The sequence below is a fragment of the Passer montanus genome, unplaced genomic scaffold (genome assembly GCF_014805655.1).
Source record: "Passer montanus isolate IOZ18808 unplaced genomic scaffold, ASM1480565v1 scaffold30, whole genome shotgun sequence".
In the NCBI taxonomy this organism is placed as follows: domain Eukaryota; kingdom Metazoa; phylum Chordata; class Aves; order Passeriformes; family Passeridae; genus Passer; species Passer montanus.
The window spans coordinates 7,367,924-7,382,262 of NW_024367708.1; the positions used below are offsets into that span (position 1 = coordinate 7,367,924).

Genomic DNA, 14,339 nt, shown 5'->3' on the forward strand with positions numbered 1-14,339 from the left:
ACAGCAGTCATTCAAGGATGTTTTTAATCTAATTGCTATACCCTGGTAAATTATTTTGCTCTATTGACAAAGGGGAACATGTGACAGAGCTTTAGATCACTGTTCTTGTTTAATGCCCTTTTATTCATAAACATTATTTCTGTAGTAAGTGCTTGTGGGTGAAACAGCCAAGTAAATTTCCCTTGATCTCTATTGATTTAATTTGTTTTTATAGGAAATTTCTTATGTCAGTTCCAATACATTATGGTAATAGGAGGAAAAATTAGGAAAAGGATGTTGTTACCCGTGCTTCTGTTTAGACCATTTTACTGCTGCTACTGACAACATTATTTAACTTGTATCATCCTGCATTGCTTTGATGTTACTCATTTAAGTATAAAAATGGTGTTTAATTGGTGTTAGTTTTCATCAGGCTCTTTAGGAGGTGCTGTCATTGTGAAAACTTTTGTGTTTGCCAGTCTACAGCTGGAGCAATGTTCCACCTGTGCCTAGAACTGCATGTATAATATCTGCCAAGTTCTGTTGAAAATTGAGTGCTGAGAAATAAAGCAGCTCTCACTTTCAGTATTTTAAGGTCCAACATTTTCACTCAATGGGAGAAATCTTTGGATCGTTTTGACTGACATTTGCTTTTGTTTGACTTCAAGTGCTGTGCCTTTTGAGTTTAGAAGCCTTTTAGACACTTTTAATGTGCTCGCGCCCTCTAGTGACCCTGGAGGTGTTCTTTGCCTTGCTTATGTTTTCTTGTGGGTTATAAAATTGATTAGTACTGTGCTGTTGCATCAGCACTTGATTTTAAGATCTTAACCTTGTTCTATAACTTTTGTTTTGTGTTAAGAAATTGCTAGAAGACCTTTCCAGCAGGAAAAGTATAGAGCATACTGTGTAATGTCTTTTCGAAAAAATATTTAATAGTGTGGCTACATATCAAGGTAGTTACATTTAAAACAAATGTATGTTGGTTTTGATTGTCAGAGTACAAATCTGAAATAATTATAGCTTCATTTAAAATGAATAGACAGTATGTACATATCTTCTACAGAAAACTTGGGCTCTGTCAATATAAGCAACAAATAAGACTTGTTTTATAGTTATAGATTATTTTTTAAAAACTTCTTTTATGTGGACATATTACAGAAATGTCAATTTTCTTCTAGATTTAGAAACATGATTAATACTTTATCCTATAGATAGTTATTCTAAAGTTTTCACTAAATTATCACTAACCTGTAAATCCAGGAAGAAGAGTATCCACCACGGGATGATTTCAGTGATGCAGATCAGCTTAGAGTGGGCAATGATGGCATCTTCATGTTGGCATTTTTCAGTAAGTTATCTTGTATCCCAGACCTACTGAGGTATATCTTAATTGTACCTTTTTCCTATGGAATATAAGAGAGCTGTGATAAGTTGCATTAATGTACTGTAATGAACAGATTTTTCTGCCTGTGCTCAGATATAAACACTTCCTGTTCCAGATACAGCAAATATGTTGCCTTTTTTTGGTGGCATCTGTCACATATATGGGAACAAAGCAAAATTATAGTAAATGCTTGAAGGTCTCTCTCACACTGGAAATTTGATCATCTTCTAGATGGACCACCAACTTGAATTAAAGGCCAGATCACAAAAATCCAGTAATTGATTTTTAACTAGAAAAAATTTGAGAGTGGTGGTGTGCTGTATAAAAGTTGCTGCTGTTAGTGTAGTGAATTAAACAGCCGTAGTTGATTTTTTGGAACAAATCCAACCATACTTGTTTTCAGGTTGAACTAACCACTGTTTATATAAAAATGCATTGTCTTCAGGTAACCTTTGATTTCAACCAGCCCTCCTGTAGCTCTTTGTCATGTACTGTGTGTACACTGTGCATGTCTTGCTTGTAACTTGTGTACTGCACTAAGCAAAGTTAGATTTAGCAACTAGAAGCTGTTTCTACAAGGAAGCTGTGTTAGTTTTACCAATTGCTTATTTCTTCTAAGTTTTTGTGAGTTTTTCCCTTCCTGAAATAAATTTTGGCAATCTGGATGGAAGTATGGTGTTGAGGAAATTTCTGTTCTGCTGAGAATTCATCATGATTAAAGCTGATTGATTACCCACTGAAGCCTCAAGTATGTCTTTTACCCTAGGTTTTGTAGTAGTTCTTCTGCAATCTTTTTTGCAATCTCTTTAACTGTTGCAGATGCAGTTTACAATGTTTTCACAGAAGATTTTTTCATGTTGGTGTATGATGTGGTGTTTGCATCTTGGGTTCAAAATATATGCGTCTGCCTCACAAAGCAAATCTATGCAGATGTTCATAGAGTAGCAAAGTGAGTTTTGTAGTCTGACCTCTTTCTGTAGTTGGAGCATAGAAAGAGTATATTCTTGGGGAAAAGGGAGATGTGACTTAATTTTTCTTTTTCGCTTTATTTTCCTCTCCCTTTTCTGTGTTCTATAACTTTTTTTGCATTTAATGTATTTAGATCCTTTATTGTGTGAACTTGTTCTTCCTTTTAAGTTCTGGTTCAGGCCTTCATTAGCAGTGCACTAGGGGCCAAGGGGATTGTTGGCTTTAATATGTCTGAAGTCCTTTAAGTCACAGATGTCCAAAATTGCATTCCCAGAACCTGGTGTCCACCTTCAAGCATGCAAGTATGTACTTGGATAAATTGGCAACCTTCTCTTCAAATAGGTATTTAGCTGAATCTGACTGCACAGAGCAGTTCTCTTACATATTGGACAAAAATACCTTGTAGATCATAATTTTTTATGGTTGGACTATTTTATTGCAAACTTTGCTTACCTATGAAGGAAATGCATAAAATGAGTATGTACACATTGTAAGGTATTTATGCAAGTGTGTGTTTAGTTTGAATGTGTTGGGTATTATGGATACTGGTTACATAGGGAAATTGATAAACTTTACTTGATGTTTGTGCTCATAGTATGAGGAGTTAACAAAACCAGTTGTAGATAGTAATAGACCTGAAATGTTAGTTTTCAGTAGTTTTTCTTGGGAAATTGGTGAATTAAATTAAAAATGAGCTTAAAATAATGAGGGTATACTTTATATGTGGGTCATGTATTCACGTTTGTCCAATAAGGAAATAAGTCTCCAGGAAGTTGATGTATGTAGATTTAGGAGAGCAGCAGTTAAAGTGAAATTTACAATAAGGCTATCTTCTAGGTTTTTTTCCAGAGTAGGATATCTTTAAATGCTGCAAGTAGAGGTGGCAGATCACAGCCTCAAATAAACTCCCTGAGATAGTTAAAATATAAGAGAACTGTATCAGGAAGTGCTCTCTAATGAAAGGAGAGTGAACAAATGTCTTTTCCAGATATGCTCTCCCCCTTCCTCCCCGACTGTCAGGTACAGCATTAGAAGATCTTGGGGATGGAAGCAGGGACAGATAGCTTTGTTTTAAGTGTAAGTTAGAATTCATTAATTTCATTTTATGGAAGCGAAGTGTAGCAAAATAAACTTTATACTGAGTTTACCTGCATATTGCAGTCACTTAGCGATGTGTAGCCACCATCTAGTGGTAGATGCCCATGTTGCATAAAATTGCTGTCTCCAGGCCATCTAGTGGCCAGATCTGTTTGTTGGAGGATTTTGGTTGTTTTAGGAGCCTGCTGCTTGCAGGTCACAGACCTGTTTCCCATCTAAGCTGTAACGTGTTGTTCTGTTTAGCAGGATGAAACAGAATAAGACAATACACACTAAAGAAGTGAAGTTCTTTGCATGAAAAGGTGGATTTTTTTTGCTTGATCCAGAAACTTGGTGAAAAAACTTTGAAAAACAATCCATTTTATTTCTAATATATGGTAAAATCATGTTTCAGGAAGTTGGTCTTGCTCTTAATCTGTGATTATGTTGGTGAGCTAAGAATCTGCTCTCCTATGGTTGGGACTGGTGTCTGTCAGCTTGTTATTTTGAGAGAAATTAATATATAAGTGAATATTCATTTTGATATGAATGCAAAATGGAAAACAAAATTGCTATCAGACCACTTCATGTGTTTTTTTTCCTATTTTGTATTTCTAACTGTCTTGTACAGCATAGTAGAAATTTTCTAGAATGCCAGAGGAAGTTAGTAGGTGAGTTTCTCAAAGTATTTTTTTTTGTATGCGTAACCAAAGGGAGGAATTTATAAGCTGTATCTTTCCAATTTGAACACAGCTGTTATTGTGATAGAGCAACTAACTGTCATGAGCAAAGGGTTTTGTTTTCATGCTTAATCTGCCTGAAGTGGAAGTCTTTTGAATTATGTCTGATAAACTCATACTGGTACATTATCAGAAGGAGAGCCTTTTGGACGTTATTAAAAGGCTTATATGGTTTTCCTTTATATTTAAGGAATGCTTTAGAACCAACCTTTTTTTCCTCTGGACCCCAAGAGGAATTGTGGAGCTTATCTGAATTCTTTGAAACCATGTTAAGGGAGTTTTGGGTTGTCCCTACAGCATAGGAAAAATTAATTTGAACTACACAGGTTAATAGGAGATAAAAAATGGAGAAAAGTGTTCAGTAATACAACTTAAACTCTCATACAGAAATCTGATCTTTTTGAACATCTAGACTATTTAAGCACTGTACACAGCTCATAGCAATAAAATCTGGTTTTATAGGGAAATGCAAATGTGCAAAGTGTCATAGACACTATACTGGAATAGAAAATACCCAAAGTTTTGTAAATTAATGTTCATACAGTTTTCAAACCTGTTAATGGTCTCAAACAGTCAATAAACTGCCCACAAGCTGGGATACCTACTTTGAGGGTTTCAGGGGGGCCTAGGTTGGGAGGCAAAGTTGTAGGACAAGCTCAGGGTGAGCACATCTCCTTGTGTATGCTTCCTGAGGAATGGTAAGCATGGTTGAAGTTCCCATGGGAGGCTTCCTCTGTGTAACTTTGGGAGACCTGACTTCTGCATGTATGTATCGCAAATGTTATACAGGTTTCCCTTAGTCATGCAAGAGAAGCTGAGGAGACATTACTTCATTAAAATTTTAAATGTTGAGAGATAGAGAATCTGAGTTCTTATTTCTCTTTGGTTATTAGGGGAGGCTGAGTGACCTTCATGCACAATCACCTAACTTCTTTCTTACTGTAGAAACAATTTGACTCATGTAGTTTTTCTGTATACATTAGATATAATACAAAACAGTTGGAATGAGGAAGCTTCTGATGGGTAGTAAGAAAAGCATAGCAGCAAGAGTAATGAAGAAGTAGGAATAAATTGCCAAGGAATGTTTCTGAACATTAATCACTGGGAAAAAAAGTTATCTGTCTTCTGTAGAAGCTGACAGCCAGTACTTCCAGTGATGATCATCAGTCTGTAAGTGAACCCTCAGGATGAAGCAAAGATATATATCCCAGTTAAAGAATGGAACAAATTGTATGCAGGAGTGGAAAGAACAATTCCTAGTGCCATGAAATCCTGGAGAGGATTGTTTATTATTGCAGTATGTTTAGGGAGTCTAGGCCAGGTATAAAGCATTAAGCTCTTTGGTGTTTGCTAAATATTAAAGTAGCAAGTAAATGAACAAACAAATAGAGGAGTAAAGGCTATAACTGAACATTAGTTGCTTTTTGTATATGTAGTTACTATTCTAATCTTTTTACAGGCTTGAATTGTGGCTAAAATTTGGAACATAAAGCTTCAGATAAGTTTTACTGCCTTCTTTTCATGATACTTAAAAACTTAAGTGATTAATGTGTAGTTGTGGAAAGCTAAGTAAAAAACATCAGCAGATGAAGTGCTGGAGCAGCTAAGGAAAAATCACAATGTAATGTGCTTGCCATTATTGTTTCATCTGATGTATTTCAATATGTACCACTTAAAAGTCTTGTACTCTGTATTTTGGCTGGGGTTATTTTACTGAAAACCTTAAGGAGAAATACAGCATAAATGTAGGGACTACATTGGATCACAAACACTCTAAAAAAAGGCCTTTAGTCCAACGTATTTTGGCTGGGGTTATTTAACTGAAAACCTTAAATGTAGGGACTACACTGGATCACAAACACTCTAAAAAAAGGCCTTTAGTCCAACCCTCCTTCTCCCAAAAACTCATTTCTTATGTGGGTCATTATGACCCACTTAATAGCTGTCATGAGGAGATAATGCTAAAGCTTATATTCTCCTTATGTGAATTACATTTATATGGACTTTTTCCTCTTGTCATCACCTCAGGAATTATAAAATTCAAAAACCATACTTTTATTGGTACCACTTCTCTGAATGGTGCTAGACTATTAAAAGTAGAAACTGAAATCATGATGCCTGTGCAGTCAGCATGAGTTTGGTCTAAATCTCTGAAATGTGTTAACAGAAAGTTGACAGTAATTGAAATTTGAGCTCAAGTAGGCATGTAATCACTTTTGGGATAGAAAACAATTTTTGCACAGTGGTTTGATTTGCAGTGGAGATCTACGGGATGCACACAGAATCTGGCTGCATGAAGAAAATGGACAAGCAGAAGTTAAGAATTCTTTTTTAGGGTCATGATGTGGTTGTAGCAGCTCATCAGATTTTTCCCTCTCAGTTTTAGGAACGGCTTTCCTTATGATAGCACGTTATTAGTGTCATGGTAGATACGTTGTCTGTGCAGCAATGTCATGGAAGCTGATGTTGTATGACGGATGAGGTCATCTCTTGAACAGCTGAGCAGTATAATTTACATTTCACAAAGTAAGCGGATGCAGAAAAACAGTGGAGGATAGCCTTTGTTACAGCAAAGAACTTGTACAATGACTTAGTTGTCTCTAGTAGAGAAGGAAGTTGGTAATTCTAGAGAAATTCTTGCATAATTCCTTTTACTGGTCACTCCCCTCACTGGTCTATTTTCTCACTCAGCTTGATGGGGGAGCTTATGCTGTAGCTTCTCTGTGACAACATAGGGATGAAAAATCTTTCATTGCAGTAATAAGTTGAGACAGAAATTATACAGGAATTAACTACAGTAACTCTTACCACATGCAGTGTAAGCTATAAAGCTCAGAGCTTGCATGGGTGACAGAAGATACACATGGATGCACGTGATGGAAAAAGATATACAGATGGGCAAATGATGCTGGTCTTGATGTAGAGAAAAGCACTTGGAAGGAATTGCAGTCTGCTCAGAAGATGCATTTCTGAGAGCAAATACTGTACTTTGTAACCAGAATGAAACAAGGAGAATGATTTTCAAAGTAGTGGTGGGACATGGAATGTAAGAGAGAAGTAATGGGAAATATGGAAAACATGTAGACATTTATAGTTACCTTTCTTAAGTTTGTTAAAGTGATGCAACACCACAGCAGTGTTGGGAGAATCTCCCTGATTGCCTGTAGTTTAGAGCAGTGGAAGTAACATGTTCCGTGTGCTGCTGAAGGCACAGATTTTTGATTAGGTCCTGACTGTACAAGTTTTCTAGCAAATGGTTGCAGATAAAAACTTAAATAATGAGATTTATCTTCTGTACGTACTTCAGTTTTATTGGAATGTGTGAACTTGCATAGTTTACAACTTTTATAAGATTTGTCTTTTCTGCTTGTTATGTAACTTGATGGAACAGCAGACTGATTAGAGAGAAAAAAACCCCTACTGTGAACAAGACTAGAACATAACATGCTGATGCCTTTACTTTCAAGAGCTGGGCAAATACCTTGATGTTAAACATCCATCAAATACTTATTTAGTCACTTATGCATTCTATTTTGTTGAATATTCCTTTAGTTCAAGTTGAAAGTACGGTAAAATTGTCAGGGCTTCTCTTTAATTATAAAAACTGATCTTTCCCCTCCTGTATTTATGATTGGGGAATCTCTAATTTTTATAATGCATTTACAAATGAGTTGAGGTAATTAAAAAAAAAATATATATCTGTTAAAATTGTGCATATTCTGAGAATTTCTCTAGTGCTCATAGATCATTAGAAACATGTGACTCTTGTGTCCTTTTTAAGATACCTGTCTTTAGGTATACCTAACTATATTCAAAGTCACCCTTAGTGACTTGAGTAGTGGGGAGAAAGAGCAGTGAGCTCCTACTCTGAGGCAGGATCAGAGCATGCATTGCATAAGGAGCTTTTGAAATCTGTTACTGTTAAAAGATGGTGGGTTTGGAGAGCTTGCTTAAAATAGGGAAATCAAAACAATTTATCTAGGCTCACTCAAATGTAAATGTGACTTGGAAAAATAGGTAAATAGTGGGGTCACAATGTTGATCTGTAGGGTTTATTTTAACAGAGGTTGGTTTTGTTTGTTTCCTCTGCATATGCCAGTTTGGATCAACACCTGTTCAAAGTTGTGGAAGTTTTTTTTATTTTGTTTTTTGGGTCCTTTTAGATTAGTAATTTGTATAAAAGTAAGAATTCTTGTTGCACCATCTGTTACCCATGTCTCTGACCAATGCAAGATGTTTTCCCACTTGTGCTCAATGACTATTTTGATGTGGAGCTCTCCAAAACATTTGGAACTTCAGTGTGTTTAAAGTTCATGGAATCTTGCTGCAGTTTGTGAGCATATCATTGCATCTTCATATGGATTATTGGAAGAATTTTAAGAAGGTTTTAAAGTATAAAAATAGTGGGTTTTAATAGTATTTCAAAATGCTTTAATTAAAGAAAAATGTTGAGCAATTTTCTGTTCCTAGTTGTGTGTTCAAACTTTAACTGAAAAGACAGACTCATTTTTTTCTCTGACGATTTAATGTCTGAATTTTATGTAGCTAAGTTTGGGATTTTAAACACTTAGGATTTGTAGGCAGGGGTTTTGCTCCATGCTGCCTCTCTTCCATTCCTCTTTTCGCTCTTCTGTGATTCTTGTGTTTACTGTGGAGTTCCCTAATGTTTTCAGTTTTCCACTGTCATGTTCTCTGCAGAATTCCTGAGTTACCTTCCTCTACAAGTTCCTCCAGCTCTTCTGTTTGGTGGTTTTCTTTTTGGATGACCTCACTGATTTCCAAGCTGGGCCATTTCCCTAATTGTGAATTCTCACACTCTGATGTAATGCATGCAGACTGAAGTCAATACAGATGATGCTGATTGCCAAGTACATTTGCAGAGATGAAACTTGAAATTGTTAAACTGGAGGTTGTGTAAAAGTGTTAATTGAAGCAACAGTGGTAGTTATGCTTAATGTCCTTTTTGTTAATTGATTTTTTTAACTTCCGTATAAAGCTTCCAAGGCTTCTTATGTCGTATGAATATAGATCTGAAAGAGAAGGCATGAATATAGATCTAAAAGAGACCCATGAAACATCAGCTTCTCAATTTACCTTCATTTCTACACTAAGTTTTTGGAGCAAGGGTTTTATTCTGTTTGATCCAAACTGGATGAAGCTGAGTATTGCAGCCTTGATACATGCACATATGTGTGCATGTAACTATATCTTTGGTTATAAAAGTGTAGAAAGGGTTTTTCTTCCATGTTTTATTCCAAATCTTCTATGTTATAGTCCTTTTCATGAATTTACTTTTCATGTCCAGTGTTATCTGGTTAGGTGTCTATTGCAGTATAATACTTTCTTTTATGTTGGAATTTTCTCTTGTGTAAAGTAGTAGGTTCCAGCCTGTTTACCATTTGCTTTGTCATTAAGTGACTATACCGTGGGGAATGTCTGGGTTCAAAGTCAATCTCTGAAAGCCTGAATTACCGGAAGAGAATTAACTGACTGTGTAAGCATGTCCTTAGTAGTTTAAAAATGAAATTACTGTTAAGTCTGTTTGCTTAGCTATACAGATTAACAGAAGCTACTGTTTCTTTTATTTTATAGTGGCGTTTATTTTCAACTGGATTGGATTTTGTTTATCCTTCTGTATAACAAATACCATAGCTGGAAGGTATGGTGCAATCTGTGGATTTGGTCTCTCCCTGATCAAATGGATTCTCATTGTACGGGTATGTTTCTTGATTCACATGGTACAGACTCTGTAGAACAAACCCATAACAATTTATGCAAGGATATAATAAGGGAATTGAAAACTAATATTTTTTCTTTTTATACCTGATATAGCATTTGATGTTCGCATTTCCACTGAAATAAATGCTGAATGACTCATTGCTTGTACAAGTATTTAAAAGTCTACAGAAGAAGTGGAGCAAGTACCTAAAATATCACTTGTATTATAGTGTCATGTATAAAAGATTTACAAGTGTCTTAGCCTCTTGGGAAGGGAATGTAAGAAAGCATTTCTTCCTTGTATTTGATCCTTTTATTCCTTGTAAGAATTAAATTTAAGTCCAACTTAAATATTAAGTAAGTCACATTTTTACAATCTTAAATGCTTGATTCTTGACGTTTTCAGTGCAAAATTAGATACTTTTCTAAAAGGCACGGTAGCCGAATGCAAGTTACTTAGCAAGGTGGATGCTAGATAAAATATATTGGTGCTTTCTGAACTTGAAGGCTTATCTGAGAGACACAACATTTAAAATCCCATCCTTTTTAATGAAGAAAGAGATCTTGGATAACTTACATATCTTTCATATTCTGCCATCAATAACCCTGTTTTAATTTTTTTTTCCTCTGTGTGTGTTAGTTGATTTAAACTTAGCATGATAGTAAAAAAATTGTTGAAAGATTCCATGGACCTTTCTGGACATGTACAGCATCCTTCTTAGAGCTTTTTTTTTCATTTCTTTTTTGCTTGCTTAGAGCAGGGAAATGCTGCTGGACCAGATGCAATTCTGGTGTATTTGTTGGAATTCAGGGACTGAGATGGAATTTATTTTAATGGAGAGAGAAGACATAAGTTTTTCAGCTATGCATTCATTTAGGTATTTTCAGCTTCCCTTAAGGCATACCGAACAGTGGGCAGAAATTGCTCATTATGTCAGTTTTATTATTCTTCTCTGCTGGAAAATGTGCTCAAAACAAATACACAAATTAATGTATGGTAAACTTCCTTGTAGAATTACTGTGTTCTAGACTATGATTAAATTATTGTATGTAATCCATTACTAATTCAAAAATACTGGAGCTGGCCAATTCCAAGACCTCAGGGGTGGAGGTTTTCATAATGAAGATCATCATGTTCCTCTATTATCTCCTTTCCTAGAGACATTCCTCTATTATCTCCTTTCCTAGACACAAGAGCAGAAAGCTTGTGAGGTGTGTTGACAGTCATTTTAATGGTGACACACAGGCAGGCCTGTGTGCACCAAAATGTTTTGTCCTTTTCTGTCAAGTTCTTCCAAAGGCTTGTGTCACTCTTTTTCACTCCGAGCCAGTAGTACAAAACTTTTTAGTGTCTAAGCATCCTGAATTCATGTATGTGTAATCTGTATCAGTTTTTACTGGGGAGAAGGAAGGGTAGGGGGAACAAAAACACAGTTTTACTACTGGGGAGATTCTGCAGCCATGGCTGATTCTGCCCAAGGAGAGTAGGAGAGGAGAGCAGTGCACATGGACAAGTATTTGCTTGTTGATTTTAGTGAATCTTCTTTCCAATTACATGAAATTGTAACTATTGGAAAAGTATATTGATATGTTTGTGTGTGTGTGTGTGTATGTAGATATATATTTATAAGCAGACACATATAATGTTTAGAGAATTGAAAATACAGGTGAGATGGGATCAATATCAATGTGTTGTCAAAATCGTAGGAATTGAGTATTTATATATGGATAATGTAAATACCAATTCTTTAGTTCAACTTAGCAATTCTGTTTCTTGCTATTTTTTTCTTTGATGATAGAAATGAATACTCATGCTGTTATATAAGTATACTCTTATATACTCATATAAGATTAAACCTTCAAAGAGTTCACATAATCTGGCTTTATTCTGGAGCAAACATGTGGATTAATTGAAGAAAAAAAGCCAGCTTTATCTACAGTTCTTTATATGTCTTAGATTTTCATCTGGTTGCATATGTGGCCCAGTATCTTTTGTTTGGTTGGTTTGGTTTTTTTTGGGGGTTTCTTTGTTTTGTTGTTTTTGTAGGGGTTCTTTTTTTTGTCCAGGGTTTTTTTATCCCCCCCCCCATTACTTCTTGGTTGATATACTGAAACGTCCTAGAAAGGGCAAATGGGAATCACTAAGCACAAAAGTCAGGATGCAGTAAATGTAATGAGTGATAACAGGGTAGAAGTGTACGGAAAGTGTGCAGAGCTGCTAAGTAGGTTATTTTAGTCCTTCTGGCAACTCTTCACTCATCTCCCCATTTCTACTTTTTGTGGGGGTTTTGGAGACATTTGATTAGCCTTTTTATCAGTGAAGCATGAAGTCTGGAGTCTGGTAAAGGCACAGATACCTGTCTCCAGTACGATCACACCCTGCCCTCCAGCTGCCTCCCACATCACAGGGAGGACAAAACTGTCTGCCACGGTCACTCGCAGGAACAGTTGAAATGGCACTTCAAGGTTCATTTAGTTGCGTTCAGCTCACTGCTGGGAATTGAATGCTGGTTTGAAAATGAAAAGACTTTAATGAGTTGGGGGTCTTTATGGGGCTGGTATTCATGGCAGCGATTAACAGTAGGGGGTATACAGAAGGTCAAAAGCTCCCCTTTTGTAGGGTCAGCAGAACATCCCTGTCTGATAAGATTAAACTAATGTGGCTTTTCGTGTTAATATCTAAAGCAGCAGGCTGCTGTAATGTGTTTGGGATGGCAGGCACTGAGGGGAAAAGGGGAAAATTAACAAGTGGTGATTCATTGTAATAAAAAATGTCAGATTACTGGCAAGTAATACAAGGATAGATACATATATATTTTACATGGGTACACATACATATTTTTAGGGATTTTTAATTACTTTGCTGCAAACCAACTGACAATAGAAGTGCTTTATTTGTGTATTAGACTGCTGTACATATACTAGGTTTTGCATTTCAGTAGGATACATTACTTTTATTTCAACTTGCTCTTTCTCTACTTGCATAGAGCACTAAATATATGCTTTCTCTATTTGCATAGTGCATTAAATATGTCTTAGTCATCGATCTTACTGCAGCTAAGCCTCCTGTATGAATTTCAGTTTTCAGATTATTTTACTGGATATTTCAATGGACAGTACTGGCTTTGGTGGATATTTCTTGTACTTGGTAAGTGGCAGTTGAATTAATTTCTGTTTTGATGTGCAAGTACTCAAAGATGAATCATGTAATTATAAATAAGTGTTTTGTAACATGGTTAGCTATGTGCTTTTCCTTAGCTGCTGATATTTTGTGTTGTTTTTATTTCCATACTATTCATGAGGTTATTGGTTACCATAGTAGTGTTATTGTGTGAACTGTAGACTATTCAAATACCCTTCAGCTCAAAAAATTTTGTTCTGCATAAGGGCTTATGGGTAAAACTGAGACTGGTAACTTGTGCTTTTTAAACTACTTCTACTGTTCTAGGGGTGCAGAACTGTGTAATGAAACTTTGGCCTTATGTGATAAGTAGTATTTACATGTGTAAACCTCTGTGTCAAGTATTAAATTTTAAGAAATGTGACTGAACCCAGGAAGTCTGCTGTCTTGTGCACAGGTCACAAAATGTCCTTTTTGAGTCCTTTGAAATGCAAACTGCATCAGCAGTTGCTCAGTAGGATGAGAGAATGGCTTCATGCTTGCTGATCACAGTGGTCCCATGATGTCAGCTTTCTCTTAAGAGCTCTGTCTACCCATGTTTCAAGTCTGATGCATATAAAATTCTGCTCTTGTGTTTGTTTTTAATGAAGGTATACCATAGCCCAACTACTATAACTTTTCTCCAACTGTGAATTTTGTAATTTGGATATGGAATCTGGAATGACTTTGTTTTACAGAAGTGAATGCTGCTATGCATTTTAATTTCTGTTTCCAGCTCTGGAAGCATGGTAAACTCTTGCCGGTTCAGTAGGTGGCAGTCTTTCCTTTGAGTCAATTGATTCAAGTGGCTGACAGCAAATGTTAGCATGAAGTGTTGAGTAAGTTAAGAAAACTCTGAGATCTTCACTGTGACTCACTATTTACCTTGCAAGAAATGCCAAAAGTCTTAAACAACATTACCTAAAATTTCTCTATCTGCCTTTTAGTAGCATTCAAGGGCATTCATCGGCCTTTCTAATGCCCACCTTGCTCTGCTATTGTGCACTTGGTTGCTGATATACATAAAACCTGCAAATGTTTAACAGCTCACAGCATCGGTCCTTTGAATGCTTTCATATTGTTTGAGGTTATTATATTGAAGTAGATGAAATGACTCTTTGGAGGCACAAACATCTCCAGATAAGTCTTTAATTAAAACCAAGTCCTGTGGTGCCTGAAATGGAGGTTTGACACCTTTTTTCATTAAGATGAAAATAGTGTTCTTCCCCTAGCACTCCCCCTGCCCCCACATGTCTGTGGAAAAAGCTGTCATTTTTCTTTTTACTAGTCTTTTGCACATATTCAGGAAGTA

General features: G+C 36.0%; 1 protein-coding gene across 3 annotated transcripts in view; it reads left to right on the top strand.

Moving 5' to 3' along the window:
- Positions 1 to 14,339, top strand: part of NDFIP2 (Nedd4 family interacting protein 2) — a 44,917-nt gene that overhangs the window by 25,151 nt on the left and 5,427 nt on the right. For all 3 annotated transcript variants that reach the window (XM_039714599.1, XM_039714598.1, XM_039714600.1), the window contains 3 exons: positions 1,240 to 1,327; positions 9,742 to 9,866; positions 12,949 to 13,015. In XM_039714599.1, coding sequence (XP_039570533.1) covers positions 1,240 to 1,327; positions 9,742 to 9,866; positions 12,949 to 13,015 — 280 coding nt within the window. The remainder of the gene's footprint in view (positions 1 to 1,239; positions 1,328 to 9,741; positions 9,867 to 12,948; positions 13,016 to 14,339) is intronic.